The 16593-nt window shown below is 37.1% G+C and overlaps 1 protein-coding gene across 2 annotated transcripts in view; it reads left to right on the top strand.

Moving 5' to 3' along the window:
* SNX14 (sorting nexin 14) overlaps positions 1 to 15664 on the top strand; it is a 55723-nt gene extending 40059 nt beyond the window's left edge. For both annotated transcript variants that reach the window (XM_040553634.1, XM_040553633.1), the window contains 10 exons: positions 81 to 181; positions 552 to 663; positions 2536 to 2576; positions 2766 to 2885; positions 9508 to 9631; positions 10091 to 10255; positions 11337 to 11432; positions 12206 to 12297; positions 12466 to 12522; positions 15460 to 15664. In XM_040553634.1, the coding sequence (XP_040409568.1) occupies positions 81 to 181; positions 552 to 663; positions 2536 to 2576; positions 2766 to 2885; positions 9508 to 9631; positions 10091 to 10255; positions 11337 to 11432; positions 12206 to 12297; positions 12466 to 12522; positions 15460 to 15498 (947 nt within the window). In that variant the 3' untranslated portion in view covers positions 15499 to 15664. The remainder of the gene's footprint in view (positions 1 to 80; positions 182 to 551; positions 664 to 2535; positions 2577 to 2765; positions 2886 to 9507; positions 9632 to 10090; positions 10256 to 11336; positions 11433 to 12205; positions 12298 to 12465; positions 12523 to 15459) is intronic.
* Positions 15665 to 16593: the final 929 nt, after the last annotated feature.

Below are 16593 nucleotides of genomic sequence, written 5' to 3'. Positions count from 1 at the left end.
ATTGAGTTGGAATTTAAAATAAAGAAAATAACGTTTGCTCTGTTAAAGGAATACTTTAACATGCTCAATATCTTTATTAGGTACGTTTCCTGATGCTCAGCTTCCGTCAAAGAGAATCATCGGCCCCAAGAACTATGAGTTCTTAAAATCCAAGAGGGAAGAGTTTCAGGAATATCTGCAGGTATCAAACTTCTGGAGGAGAGAATATTCTAAGCTAATAATACAAAACTAATAAATGAATATCTGCTAATTTTTTGTTTATTTCTAAGTAATGGGTATATAAAGGGCTCAAGTGGTGAACTAAAACTTGCAGTTAAAGTTTCATGTGACTGAAAACAAATATTTTGGAGATGACAATATCTATGGTAATATAATGTAGTGGGTAGCACCCCTGCCCATCGCAGGGGTGTTGGAGCTAGACAATCTTTGAGGTCCCTTCCAACCCAAACCATTCTATGATAATGCTCTTTGAGTATATATTTTTTGCTATAGACAAACTGATTTTTTTGAAGATTAAAGTACTTATACTTCTTTTTCCTTCATTTTCAAAGAAACTTCTGCAACATCCAGAACTAAGTAACAGCCAACTTTTAGCTGACTTCCTGTCTCCTAATGGAGGAGAGACTCAGTTTCTTGATAAAATGTTGCCTGATGTGAATCTTGGTATGTAATATGCAGTTGTTTGTACTAACAAATAATAATACTGTTAATGTGATTGAATACTAGTAGTAATGAATAGATACTCTGGTGTAAGGATATGCATATGGGAAATAAGAACTCTGCTCCTTCACAGCTCTTGTGATTATAGCTCACAAAGTAAGATATGCTGGTACTTTATCCTTGAAGAAAAAACACATCTTAAGATTATGGAAGAAAAAACATTTAAGTGGTTGCTTTTGCACGTTTGTGCCAACAAGCAAAGTGATAAGATTTCTCTAACAAATTTCACAGGGCAAGAAGACTTATGTCATTGTCACAAGTTGCATCTCTACAAGTCAGTCATTTCTTACAGATGTGATGGTATAAACTGTTTCTTAATACAATCTACCCTTGGGTGTTAGTTGATTAAAAACTGTTCATTTTAATCTGAAAAGTGCAATACTTAATAAATTTAATATTAACTAGTGTTCAGTTCCCTTTTAACATGAGCTGCTTAATAGCATTTGAAGCAGGGGTATGTGTGATGTAGGCAGACCAAGTGGAAATTGAGGTAGAGAAATTCTTGACATCTAATGGAAAATCCAGGAAGTGAACTACAGTGAAACTTCACAACTTGGCCATAAATGTAGCTTCCTCGTAGCAGTGTGCTGGAGCTGCTAAGTCTTACCATTGTGGCTTCTCTGTCTTCATGTAATTGTAGCGCTTGTAGTTTTGGCACCAATGTAGTCCAGGTGAACTGTATCTGAACTGAACTGTATCTGAACTGAACTGTATCTGAACTATCTCATTGTGTGAACCTGCTGGGGTGGCCGTGCTCTTAGCATGCTACCAAATTGTTGAATGAGTTTTGATAGTTGTCTTCTAGTTAAAGGGTTTTATTTTGTTTCAGACAAAAAAAAAAAAAAAAAAAAAAAAAAAAAAAAAAAAAAAACACCCACCCCTCTAGATGAAATTGCATTGTTCAAACCAGCTTAGAGCGCTTACTGTAAGGCATCTCATGTCTGAGAGTATGCTTCCATTCCATAAACATTATTTTAACAAGTCGTGGCATTTTGGTAGGGCTTTTTATGAGAATTAATAATTTTAATTATCATTTAATCCTTTTACGTACTTTCCAATGTAAGTTCCAAAATTCATGATATGTAGATAAGCACAACATTTAGAGCAATATTTTTCTTCAAATAAAGCTAATCCTAGACGCTTTAGTTTTTCAGCATTTAAAGATACTGTGCTGTATCCTGATATATCACCTTATCAGGACAGAAGAGCTGCTTTTTAAGACCACAGCTGTAGCCTATCCAATTTGTAAACCTTTTTCTCACCAATATTTTCAAGACTGCATCCTTCCAGAATCTCTCCAGCCATAGCTGATCTTTTTAGGGCAAGAAGAGAATTTGAGTTTTTATGACTTCTTGTGTGATAAATGTTTATGAAGGTTTAAGAATTTAGATACTGAAAACTGTGATTACTTTTTTAAGAAATCAGATAATCATCTGAATATTTTTTTGTATTTTAAGCACCTTATCTTAAAGAGTACTAAGTACTAGGTTATAGGCTGAATGTGTGAAAGACTGTTTTCACAGCTTTTTGTACCAACTTGAAAAAAAAAGTTAAACTATAGTATTTTTAAATGAAATACTAGACACTGGCAGAGAAAAATGTCTTGTTTATTGTGGCTTAGTAATTTGTTGTCATATGTAGCTGTTATTAGGCAGTCTCAAAAAATATTTTTGAAGTTTTATATAGCAAGATGCTATAAAGAGCTTGTGGTCTGAATGGGCAACATAAAAGATGTGAAAAATTGATAGGAGGATAGGAAAAGAGTTGTGTTCTGTTTAAGGTCAGGCAGTAATAATTTTTTTTTCCTAATTATAGGTAAGATTATAAAATCGGTTCCAGGAAAGCTGATGAAAGAGGTGAGTGAATCTTGCAGGTTGCCAACGTTTTAACTTCAATGACTAATTTTACCAACACAGTAACTAATAGGCTAGTCAAAAACTTGTTTGGAAACTCATGTTTTGTGGGTTTTGTTGTTGTTTGTCTCACTCTTGTGCCCCCCCCACTCGCAATTATTCAAGTGATTGGTCATTCATATCTGGTTTCAGAAAGGTCAGCATTTGGAGCCTTTCATCATGAATTTTATCAACTCCTGTGAATCTCCCAAGCCTAAACCAAGCAGGCCTGAACTTACAATTCTGAGTCCCACTTCTGAAAACAACAAGAAGGTACAGTAAGTCATCCTCCTTCTCCACTTTACAGGAATGGGGAAAATTTACCATACTCTGAAAATGCAGAGATTGAACAGAAAAAGCATAAATAGAACAGCATACCTATTTTGTTTTGACTTTTCACGTGAGAGAATGGTAGTGCAGAGCTTTTTCTCTTTCTGTCATGTATCTTACTCATTACACATTAGAGTAAATGACTTCTAAAGTTCTTTCTGGACTCGGAGATGAGGATATAGAGTAGAGAGCCTGGGAAGTCCTGAGAGAAGAGCGAAAATAGAGGTGTGAATTGGGGAATATTTTAATGCTTTCTTTTTGAAGTGAAGAGCTTGAGTGTTTGGCAAAAGTACGATGTGCCAAAGGACTCTAAGACCAAAATTGTCAAAGTGCTGATACGTGTTTATTTTATGTTAGTATTCAGTTCGTTAATGTCTAGCATGTGTTATAGCTCTTAACTATCAGTTTTTCTCTAACATAATGACAGCGAAACCCCAGTGCTTCCATACTGAATTTTTCTTGACTCCAGGAAAAGATAGCAGGTTCCTTTTTTAACCTACTTGTATTTGTGGCTAGAGCCTAGTAAAACCAATTGGAAAGATTTCCATTAGCTTCAGCAGCTTTAAAAAAGCTGTGGAGGAGTATTAATGAAAAGTACTGTCTATGCACCTTTTCTTCTTGCAAGAGCTAGAAGCCCAGGATCTATTTATAGTTCTTGTTGGTGATGGGCCATTGTAAAAGTAGACCTTTTTAACTTCCCCTCAGTATGGATGTTTTTGTAGTATTATGACATTTACAGAATTTGCAGCTACAAAACTTCTATACTGATTAAGTGGAAAGTGCCCCTGCCCATGGCAGGGGGGTTGGAATTAAATCCTTTAAGGCCCCTTCCAACCCAAGGCAGTCTGTGATTCTAGGTACAATGGCAGTTAAATCTATTAATTTGATTAGATTTCATCTTTTAAACCTGAAGTCTGAATTAGTACAGCCAATGTTGTAGCATTAGCTCATATGCTTATGTAGAAAATTACTAGTTTTCATTTCAAGACTTTTTTTAAACCTTGGGCAGTATTTTCAAGGTTCACATGTTTTGCTATTGCTGTCTATACAACGAGGTATAAATCTATCAGCAGTTTTAAAAATCAGATGCAGAGTTTTCGGTTTCTTCGAAACAGTAAAGGCGTAATACTTTAAATATTTTTCATAAACCAGCTGGCAGCATACTACAGCAAAGTATGAATAATCAGTTGATTTTTTTACTGTACTTATAATCTGTCAAGAAGTACTGGTGTTAGTAATTTTGATATATTTAACATACTTTAAAATATCTGAGGAACAAGCTTTGCACTCTGAAGTTTTCCAGTGAAGAAAAGATTCTTTGTGGTATGGTATTTAAAACCATTTTGGATTTGTAAAGAGCTTAAAAATAGTATATAACATTGCCCAGTTAAAGTATAAACTAATTTCCTGAAGTGTCAGTGTGTCACTGTTGTAAAAGAACATGTGAAGAAATTCAGGCTTTGAAATGAGGTCTTGCCAATTCTTTTCAGCCGTGGTGATCCCAGGAAAGTCAAGAGCTGGCGATACTGTGGTTTTCACTTTATAATACTGAAGTTTCCTTAGACAAGATGAAGATTTCTATTGCTGTGCTTTCTGTATGTCATTCTCAGAAATAGTATTGTTAGGGAAATGTCCTTACCACCCATGACTAATTGTGCATGTATGAACTCCGTTGGAGATACAAGTTGGTAGTGTCTGTCCAACTTGTTAGCAGTACTGCTGATAACCCTGTAGAAGGTGCTTTTGTCATGAGCAGGTGTGTTTCTGTGCAAAGAGCAAAAAATTGAGGCTAGTCCCAGCTCTCTGTTCCTTCTTACAACCTGTTGTGGGAGTGAGTTCACTGTTCCTCTAAGCAACTTTGTTGTAGCTATTATATGAGTAAGCAATTGGCTCAACATGTATTTTAGATTTATTTATTTGTTTATTCCCAAAAGAAATTGGTTTTGTTTTGGGAGCCACTTGCTGTAAATGCATGGGAAATTTCAGACTGTAGTACATCTCTGGCAGAACTATGGTGTTGTTATTTAATGATGGGCACTCAAGGCACTTTGCTTTGAGGGGTGCTCGAAGACAGTGCTCTGATAAGTTGTTCAGTATTCTTAGATCTGTTTGTGCTCGATTCATGCTATAAATTTTGACTAACATGTATGTATGTACGAGCAATTCGTGTGCTGACTGCTTGCTCACTAACTTGCCATCTACCAGTTTAGCCAGAGCACAGGTACTTCATCACACGGTCACTGCAGTTATTAGAGATCTGATATCGTAGGTTGTGCTGTGTTCTGGTCTCTGCTGAGTCTTTCCATGCACACCGAAATTCAGCCTTCCTCAGCTGATTTACTATGCTGCTCATGCCTCATTTGGAAACCAGTTTCTCTTTCTTGAGTCAGCCCATGCTTGGGAAAAGCTTTGTGCCAGGTGCCAAGACGCTGTGCCATTTGCATTTTGTCCCTTCTTGGGTTCGATTTGTAAGCCACGCTGGTTTCATCTGCTGTACCACTTCAGTTTGGACCACTTTTGGAAGCAAATCTCCTAATTGTCAATGCTTACCACCATATTAGAGAACTATATTTGAACTTATTAACTGAATTTCTTTCAGATGAACGTTAGCTGGAAAATGCTGTGTAGGAATGCAGGCACCAAGGGTTGTTCAGTCCGCAGGTAGATGAAGGTAGGCCAGCTCCAGTACATGTAGCATAGACGTGAGGTGTTCAGTTCTGTTGTTTCACATGACTTCTTCATGAAGATTATAAGCACTGTGCAGCAGCCCTGTGCCCTTTCCCAACAGAAGCTGGTGATGGAGATGTATGCAAAATGTTTGTGCCAGGGTTGTGTGAGCTACCTGTATGGAGTCAACGAAGAGGTACAACAGGCCGTGGAAATGAGATGGAAGGCAGATCAGGCTGCAGCACTCCTTTCTCTCTAAGCGCCCATCTGTGAGAAGAGCTTGTTATCTCATAGCAAGAAAGTTCTTCACCACGCAGTTTTTGGTGAAAGCTAGGGCAGATTTTCAGTTGATGTTTGCGTTGCCACAGTGTTCCCATGTAACTTATCTGAAACGGATCTGTTTATTCTAGTGTCAGCCTGCTGGGATCTGCTGAGAGTACGAGAATGTGTTTCCGGGTGCTTGTGCTGCCAACTCTGATGCCATGAACAGGGCACACCCAGGCTTCCTCATCATCAGCAGGCTGAACAGGCAGGCAGGGCAGATGAAAGCTTGAGTTTAGTCAGAAATGTGCCTACTTCTCTGAAAGATCTTCTGCGTGCGGCTTCATTCTGATTGTTCCTGGTGTGTGCATACGTTTGCGTCTTTGAAATATCAGTGGAAAACTTTCCAGTTACGAATGCATAATGAAAATGGGTGGTCAACTTCAGTACAGCCACTAGCAATTGGCTTTTATCCTGCATCAGACTCACCAAATCAAAAGAGTTAACAACCTTCCTGGTTAAAACAAAGATGCAAACAAAAAGCCCTGCACCCTTCTAAGGGCACCAAACAGGATTTTTAGCTTTCCCAGCTATGTTGCTATTCTGTATGTCTGTACCAGCTTGATAGTCTTCTGAACGCACTTTTGTCAGACCTGCTAGAATAGGTCAGGACTTCTTAGCTGATGCGGATTTTGAAAAACATGCCTACAAAAGCATTGTTCTGCTGGCTTGTGATGACCTGCCAACAGCAATAAGAACTGTTCTGAAACATCAGCAGTATAATCTATATTTATGCATAGTTACTTGGAGGAAAACAGTTGCTTTTCTATACATTAACTGATGTGGTTTAGACACTACGTACTCTTTTTTTCTATTCTATGATTCTTCTTTTTTGTTTGGGTACAGTCATCTGTACTTTGCAAATGAACAGGAAGAACAGTGGGGATGTTCATGCCTCTGGTTGTGGATATTGTTCATAATCACGGTATTGATTTTATAAAAACTTCACACCTGTACTGGAGTGTATGGGTGTATGTGTGTGGATGCACTTACTAGCAGTTGAATAACTGTTCATTTTGTTAGACGCTTTATGTAAGTACTCATTTTGTTAGCTTTTCCCATTAAAGTACAATAGATAACCTATTGTATGGGAGATTACTTTGGTTGTTCTCAATACAAGCCTTTTATGTTTCACTCTCTTCAAGAGCTTGTACCATTATGTTGGAACTTCCCCCCTGAAAGCACTTCAAGAATATTTCAGAGTTGTAATCGCAGTTACTGTTTGATCTTAAAGATCTGAGTAAGGATAATATTGGAGTTTGTCTTGCTTGTCTTTTTTAGTGTAATTACAATAGAGAGCATTATATCATGTTTCAAATACTAAAATGAGCAGAAAAATGAAAAAGCAAAATCACATGCTTATCTAAATTAGGAATCTAATTTCCATATTTGTATTGGATATCCAGCTGTACATTTTTCACTTTGCTTTCCTTGGAGTCAAAATCCTGGGAAGGGCAAAATACATTCTGAGCAAAGATGTTATGGCTGCTGCATCCTTCCGGTGTGCATTGCTAAAGACTGTATAGTAAACAATTATCCTCAACTAATGCAAAGTATAATTTATAAAATCTGCTCGTTGGCTCACTAACTTCAGCGTACGCTGATCTGCTATTGCTTTCTAAAATGCCATTTACGAAAGCATGAGCTTTCAAAGCTTGACAATGAACGTAGAACTGTTGTATTTACAGAGCAAGAAATATTATCCATGTGCAGAGGTACATACGGTATCTGAAATATATTGCTTTTGGGTTTGGGGTGAAAGTAAAAATAACTTCAGGAAGTCAGCTTTGCCCAAAGATAGCCTTTACGTGTTGTTGTTTTTTTTTTTTTTATGGTTTACCCACCAGAGTTAATCATTTAATTTGCCTTGTACACACCCCTCTGAAACTTTATCTGCGTTGCACAATGGACTGCCATGATTTGGTTCACTACGTACTGTCTCTGCTAGATTTTGGGGGATATCTAAAAAAAATAAATGAAGTTCTTGTTTAAGTTACAATAATTCAGCTCAGATTTTTTTCTGATGTAGTTTTAGTTTTGAAAAGGCATATAGACTTCAGTTTATATAGGGTTCTTTAAACAACATGCCAGGCATACTTTCATACAGTAGGCATGAATAATTATCTGCTCTTTTTAGGTTTGTTACTTTCTTGGATTCCAGTCATCAAACATACATTAGCTATATTTGCTCTTTCATGTAATTTATGTAACAAGTTGGTATTGTTTAATTTGAGTGAACTTTAGGAAAGTGATAATGCTAGCAAGTCAGTACTCATGAAAGAAAGAGCCTAAAGAAGTGCAAGTCAAAACCTGAATCTTGCCAGATTTCCTAATGTATTTTTTCATAAGACTGCAGATCGTTCTGTTAAGAGACTTGCATGATTCACAGTCTGTTGGGATTTGTATGGTTTATGGCCTTATCTACTACAGGGAGGACGATTTTCTAGAGAGTAAACCAAGTACAAGCAAATTGCTAACCATTGCTAACCATTCTTTGGAACTATTTTTAATTTGGGAGTGACAAATTTGTCAGTAGCAATATTCTCAGTTTAGGCAATACTACGATTACACTGTATTTTCTTCTAATACTGAGATATTTTTGTTAGAAGCTTGACAAAAACTTTGGAGCTTTCTTTTCATAATACAGTAGTATTTTGTATAATTTTTTTTACTGATCTTTGGTTCGACAGGTTTGGGGATAAAATAATTTTAAATAAACTCTTAATGGTTATTGTGAGGTATTGTCAGATCTGAAGAGCCTCAGGTCTCAGAGGACTCTTTCCAACTGCTGGAGCCCACAGGCTTGGTGGGACTGGGAGGAAAGGATTAGTGCCTGGGTGGCATGGGACTACTTAAAGGTTGCAGGACAGAACATCTTTGGATTTTACAAGTATTATAATATGTTTTAGGGAAGAACCAAATGCAAGAAAAAGGAGGGATCATGGTGGGGAACATGGGAAAATAGAAGGATAAAGGAATAAAATAGGAAATGGGATAAATGGAAAGAATCCCAAACTTTGGTAACTTAAAAATACACGAAGTTTCTCCTATAAGTAATCAAGCTGGCAAGGAAAAATGGGGACTTGTATGCAAAAAAAAATGTTTTGTCTAGAACCTGTTGTTTCAAAATACAAGGCAACAATATATTTTAGGAATGCTTGGATGTTGTAGGGTACTCCTGTCATTTATGGCTGACAAACTCATATCCTTTATGCCTCTCAGTGACAGAAGAGGGTGCATGAAAGGAGCAAGGCCTGTAATAAAGTCTGGATGTGTGAAGGTATCGGGAGCAAAAGAGCCTGTGATTTAATGTCTTGGTTGCACTGCTGCCGCATTTTGAATCATGGGGTTTTGGTTGTCGCATATCTTGGCAGAATGTGGTGTACTTTTTATGTTTTCTCCCTTTGGAATGTGAACAGCTTTTTAAAAAACTTGATATAATGGAAAACTGATTAGTTCTTCGAAAGCTCTGGAAAACAAAGTTACTTCTAATGAAAAACAAACACGCTACAAAAACCCGATGGTTATCCTTTTATTTTTGAATGCAGTGTTTTCCAAGTTATATTTCTGTTTTTAGCTCTTCAATGATTTATTCAAGAATAATGCAAACCGGTCTGAGAATACAGAAAGACGACAAAATCAGAACTACTTCATGGAAATGCTGACTGTAGAAGGTGTCTATGACTACTTGATGTATATCGGTAAGAAGTGACTTCTTTTAGTTATTCTTCTACTTTGTATATATATACTTTCATTATGAGGTTCAGTTTTTTTGGTAAGAAATAAAATTTGATTGTAGTAATAATTTAGGACTTGTCATGTTAACAATATACAGCTTAGGAACATAAACACTCTTAAAAAAAGACATTACTGTGCTAAAATATTACATTTTATCTCATTATTGTTCAGTTTTTCTGTTTTTATCTTTCTGCATCTTGGACTAATTTTGTGGGAGTAGTGCCCTTTCTCTGACGTCTCTAAGCTGCTTTGTACGCTCTGGGAATTAATTTATAGAAATAGTTTAAAGAATATTCGATAAGCAACATGGAGAATAGTAATTTCTCAGTGTTGCACTACCAAAACTAAAATATCTGCTAGTTTACAATCTTTTTTCTTCTTTTAGGAGAATCATATAAATATTTGTTACCGTAACTTTGCAGGTAGGGTAGTTTTCCACATTCCTGACTGGCTGCATCATCTCTTGATGGGAGGAAGAATTCTCTTCAAAAATACCTTGGAACTGTACACAGACTATTACTTGCATTATAAGTTGGAACAGCTATTTCAGGAACACCGTTTGGTTTCTCTGATAACACTGCTGAGAGGTTAGTAACGAATACGTCTTTGATGTAGAAGTGTTGCTTTAATTTGATGATAATTGAATTCCCTTCTGTTAAGTTACCACATACTAAACTTTGTAATTCCCGACTAAAGCAGTGGAACTTTAAAAAATCAAGTGGACCTATAAAAAGATTCCGAAAGTTTGTTGCTGAAAAATGTAAAGTTTGCCATGTTGCCTGTCAATCGTGATTACAGGGAAAAAAAAAGTACTATGAATAGTTATTTGCTGAGGTGTGCAAAGAACAAGAAAAAGAGAAGAAAGGTGGGTTAGTATGTCAGTATGCGAATGGTTCATGCTTTCTTTAAGTTAGTTTTTACTTGTGTTGCATTATCATTAATTTTTTTTGTTCCTTTCATTGTGGTGACTTTTGAGAGGGCTTGAGTGCTTTTGACTTTCAAATAAGGGAAGCAGAGGGAGATTTGAAAAATAAAAATAAAAACCAAACAACAACAACCAAAACAACACACAAGTTCTCAAATGCAGAGAAGTATAGTCTGACCACAGTCTGAGCTAAATGAAATGTGGCCAAAGCTCTGGAATCAAGACCAGCTCTGTCCATATTAAACCAAGAAGAAATCTTGTGAAAGACAAAAAAAGAAAGAGAGTAAGACTTTCAGAGTCTAAAACCAAAACTGAGTGCCAAATATTTCTGATGAACAATAATTATTTTCATTCTTAGGTAGATCTGAAATTTTGGACAGTTTGAGACAGTGCCTTAGGTAAATACTGCTTATAATTTTGAAAGGGCAAGGAAAATTGTAAGTAAGGAGATTATAACTAACTTAAAGTAGGATTGATCCAAACCTAGAAGATAATGCTTTAAAAATTTGAAAAGACTGGAAACAAATTGGCAAAAGATTATTATCCTTCAAGCAGGTGGGTTATTATGGATTTGATGAGGCTAACGTAATCGAAAGACTATTATCTGTCAAGGCTTAGAATTCCCTACCAGTTAAGATCATACAGAAAAGAAGTTCAACTTTGAAGCGATTATCCAAAAAAAAATTTATGCCAGTGATAAAAAGCTGCCTAAAGACAGTTTCTTCAATGTGTCTTTGCTGCAGATGCTGTGTTCTGTGAGAATACTGAACCTCGCTCTCTCCAGGATAAACAGAAGCGAGCAAAGCAGACTTTTGAAGAAATGATGAGATACATTCCAGGTTATTTATTTAATGGCTCTTTATAAGAATATGGTTAACTGTTCAAACATAAGTACAACCTGAATACAATAACATTAGCTTTCAAAATTAAATAATTCCTGTGCTGCTGAGGTTTGAGTTGACTGGAATACTGTTAAAGAGTTCAGTTTCATCACTTACCTCACTGTTACTGAGTAATGTTGTATGTAGTGTAGTCATTCGTAAAGACATAAATGAGAACTTTACAAATGTGCTTAAAACTGTAATTTCTTCATATTTAGAATGGTCATGTGCTTTATATTTTATCCAGATGAAGATCAGGTTAAAAAAGGGATACTGTGAAGCCATGAGATAAATCTGAACTCTACTTACACTGTATAAACTAGAGAAGAGGGGCCAATATTCTGGGTTATTCAGGAAGTAATTTAAAAGTTCCAGCTTGTGCATTAAACAAAGTATTAGGACAATAAGTTGAAATTTTAAAAGTGTAATAATTATTTAAGTTTGCAGCACGGAAAATGGGGGTTAAGAAAAGGAGGAACCAGATGAGTGTTTTTTTCTGTTGACTACTTTAGAGGGATAAAACTTGAATTCTCTTTAATTAAAAACTTTTTTTTTATATTGCTGGACTTCAAGAAAAATGCCTCACATGGAATTAGGGAGTTATGTTTATGTCAGCTGAAACTAGTGCAGGGGATGTTACTTAACCAGGTGCTATACTACAAACTACATAGTACAGCTGTTTTGCAGTGCTTTCTAGTGACTTGTGTATTTGTTGGTGGTATCTGGCCTAGATTTAATTGGCAAGTGCATTGGGGAAGAAGCTAAATACGAAGGCATCAGGCTTCTGTTTGATGGCATGCAACAACCAGTGCTCAACAAACAGGTAACTTGCAACACCTGAGAAACTTTCCATTGGGTAGAGCATTTCCTAAAATGAACGAATGGCTATGGCAGAGGACTGACTCATTCAGTGCAAAAGACAAAACGCAATAACGTTGCCTTGGCATATTCTTCATGGTTGGCTGATGCTATTTGCTTTATTTTCTTTCAGTTAACTTACGTTCTGTTGGACATTGGGATTCAAGAACTCTTCCCAGAGCTAAGTAAAGTATGTACTAACTCTATTCAAGAATTGCAGATTTCTTCAAGCTACTATTGCTCATTGGTCATTGCTACATTTTTTCTGTTGTTCTCTTGTAATAAGTTTAAATTTTTGGTGGAAAATAAGTATTTTACTAATGCATTGAAATCATTGAAATTCGGATTACTTACATTTCTGATAATTAGGTCTCTGCAAATCTGTTTTGGCCCATTCACCTGGCATGCAGTAAGGGTGCCTTTCACTACAATTGGGCAGAGTAATTGCTTACCAGGATCTCCATGCATTTCTTTTTGATTGCCTCCATTCTATTTCATGCATTTTCTGTCTTTAGGAAGTGAGTTCTGTATGCAGAGCTCAGATTGAGTTTCAGCATTTTTCTTGAGATTATTTAGTGGAAGGGTTTTTTACCCAAAGTTTGCTCACTGCAATATTAACTTCCACTATCCAGATAAAGCAGAAAGCAATCTGTGTCATGCAAATCCTATATGAATGCATATCACTAGGTTTGTGGTCCATCTCATTTAAAAAATCAATAAAACCCCACCTTATTTATCGTTCAGATTTTTGTTGCATGAACCCTGTGTCCGAGAACCACAGGAGTGCCAGCAGTGATTTGTTTTGCATAGTAAACAGAAACAAATGATAAATGTCAGAACAAGCTAGGGCACCTTCTGTTGTTTTCATTGAAAGGAGAGCAGCTTAGCCTGTTTAGCCTAGTTTGTGCATCAGCTCTTAGCTGGCCTATTCATAGCTGTGTTCAAACAGTTAAGAACAAACAAAAGAAGATCCAACCAACCAAGTAAATAAGGAAGTAGCCTAGTGACTTGTGTGCTGCATTGGAAGACCTGACTTAGCCTTGTTGTTTTACTGCACTGAACTGGTTTTGTACCTCAGCAGCTAACGGTGTATCTATAGGAACATTAATTTGTCTTCAGTTAGTGCTGGAAAAAAGTTAAAGGCTTTGTGTTAAGTATTTAAATAATCTTTAAAGCATCGGTCATGCCTAGAAGGTGGTGATCAGCAGTTTAATTGGAGGCCAGTAACCAGAAGGGTACCCCAGAGATCAATAGAGGAACAACCCCGTGCACCAGCACATGCTGGGGACTGCCCAGCTGGAAGGTAGCTTTGCAGAAAAGGACCCGGGAGTCCTGATGGATGCCGACTGCGACATGAACTGGCAGCGTGCCCTTGCTACAAAGAAGGCCAATGGTATTACAGGCCACATTAGGAGGAGCGTTGCCAGTAGGTCAAGGGAGGTGACCCTTCCCCTCTGCTTAGCACTGGTGAGGCCCCACCTGGAGTGCTGGGTCCAGGTCTGGACCCCCCAGTACAAGACAGACCTGGACAGACTGGAAAGAGTTGAGCGGAGGGCCACCAAGGTGCTGAAGGGACTGGAAGACCTCCAGAGGCCCCTTCCAACTTCAACCATTCTGTGATTCTGTAACAGTGTGTATATTTAATGGGGGAAAAGATTTTTTTATTTGAAAACAAAACAAGAAAAGGTTATTTGATTTAAATGGGGATTAAGGTTAATCTTAATCCATCCTTTCATTCCCTGTAACTGCGTGCCACTGCTTGATTGCTCTGCAGTGTTACAGAAAAACACCTGGCAAGGAGGGACCTCTGATGCTACCTTTGGTCCTAGTGAACCAGAAGTGTTGAGGCCTGGGCTCTGCATGTCCCGCCTCGCTGAAGCTGATGATGGGAACAGGGAGAGTATTTGCTGGGCCAGATTTTAGTAGGGGGAAGGAAAAGAAGATACTCCAACCAGGAACTTCAGTAGTTTTCCTGTTTTGGATGTGCCAAGAGTAAAAGGTCATCACTTCCATGATGTTTGCCTGTAGGATGTAGTAGTGAGGGTTGTAGGACTGTGATGGACTAAGTGAGGCAGATGAGGGAGGATCAATATGAAAAGGCACATGCAAGGGGGAGAGAAAGGATGGGTAGAGGGCAGTGTTTTTCATGTGAAGCCCTCAATTCAAAATATAATTTCTCCCAAATCACTGCAAGCTGACTGTGAAGTCATTTAGAAAGAAAATAGTTTCCTCCAAACAGCTTTGATTGGCAAGTATAAAATTAATGGCTGCTTCTTATGGTTAAAATTAATGGCTGGTTCTTACTTAGTTATCAGTCCTATCGGGGAAAAAAATGACCCCAGTGACTTACCTCTCTCTGTTGAGCAGACGGGTCCTTCTTGAGTTGCATGACATGAAAGTATGTTCATAGTTACAGTGAGGAACAGAAAATATTTCAACTCGGTAAGCATTTAAAGAGAAATCGGGGCATCCTGGAAGTTTTATTTTGAGCACTGCGCATTCAACAGGGGCAATAGCAACAGGAGAAATGGGAAGATTTCTGTTGGGGGGATGTCAACCTACTTCCCGCTCCTGAGATTACATCTTGACTTCCTCTTGAAGTCAAATCCTACTATATGTACCAATGCAGATATGAAGTGGATCACTACAGATATGCTGTGTTTAATGTCAGCATGCCTAAGTGTAGCAGTTCTAACAATAAGAACTGAAAAGCACTTTTATGTTTTGCCTTTGATACAATAATACAGCCAGTCCCCTGGAAGTCTGTTCAGACAGGATATGAGATAAAGGGTAAGCTGAGACAGGAGAAGCTTTCCTAGCAGAGCAAGGAAAGAAATCCAGTTGCAAAAATGTGCCAGTGCCTCTTCCAGAGCAGAAAATTGCTGCATTAGGAAAACTGTATTTAGCACTTAAGAATGGAGGAGGTGAGAAATTCCAGAGAAGGAATAAAATCTCTCTTTCAAGTAATAGTATTAAAAACCTGAAAGCAGTAGCCTTCGTTTCTGTTATCTCTGATTTTAAGTGGTTGTTTTCAAATATCATTAATCATTGCACATCGGATCAGTCTTTCATATGTAAATATGCGTTATCATAGTTAAGTCTTTTTGTTTTGATTACTGTTTAACAGGGTCTAAAGGAAGCTAGCTCTGTGTCATGTTGGATGTGAATGCAGGGACCTTGCTGGACACGTGGTGGAAGCATCTGCTGTGCACTAACGTAATGGACGTGTGATATTTTAACCTTGCATTGTATATTTTCTTGTAAATAACATAAAATCTAAGTTCTAAAAACCTCTTTATGCAATAAAGACATTAAAATTTAATAACAATTACAAGTAAATAATATATCTGTACTTTTTATTTAAATTTACTTAGCTGCTATCAGTAAGCAGATTTGTTTCCCCCAAACCTCTGCATGCGAAAGTACAGGATAGTATAAAATAAGAGACCTGCCTACATCTTTAGCTTTGCTAAAAGTGTAATAATTGTTGCTTTCCTTTAGGGACACTTAGAAAAATGGATTAGGATCACAGGATTAGAAAAGAGTATATGGGTCTGTTCTTAGTGTTTTCTAAACATTTATTAGCACAAAAATGTGTGGAAGATTTTTTTCCTGTAAACCTTAATTGGTCGGCTCAGCCTTTATAAAAGACACTTTAAAAAGTACTTATACATAGATTTTAAAGAAATTTTACTCACAGAACACCACAGAAATATGTTAATAGACATTCCTTAAGATTTTTCTTTTCACACACTCCCTATTTTTTTAACAAACAAGCCAAATTTATCTAATGCAGCATTAGTGTTTTTTGTCTATACAACTTGCATTAACTGTCTATACTGCTTTTGTGTACTTTTTCCTTCTGTTTGCCAAAAGAAGGTAGAGGTGTTATTTCCCTCTGGGTATACCAAAGGAGGAGTTGTAACTTTTTTTAAACCAAAACAAAAAACAAAATGTGCAGGTACAGCTCAGTCTATAAATGTAGTCTCTGTTACTGGTTTTATGTTGATTTAGGGAAGACCATTCTGTAAATTGATAACTTTAGGAGCTAGATTTGACAAATCATCAGTGCCACGTTAGAACTGGTACTGTGTCAAGGTCAGCTGTTATTTGTCTCCCTGTTCTAATGAAGCTTATTTAATGCAGCTGTGTAGCCCAAATCTTTTCATGCGCAACCCTTGAATTTATGTGAAAACTAATGATGTCTTGAAATTTAGCATTGAATTTGAGTAGCTTGACTGTTGAAAAAGGCGTAATTTGC

The sequence above is a fragment of the Cygnus olor genome, chromosome 3 (genome assembly GCF_009769625.2).
Source record: "Cygnus olor isolate bCygOlo1 chromosome 3, bCygOlo1.pri.v2, whole genome shotgun sequence".
Taxonomy (NCBI): Eukaryota; Metazoa; Chordata; class Aves; order Anseriformes; family Anatidae; genus Cygnus; species Cygnus olor.
Note: the sequence above shows the minus strand (reverse complement) of the source record. Positions and strands in the feature narration are given on the sequence as shown.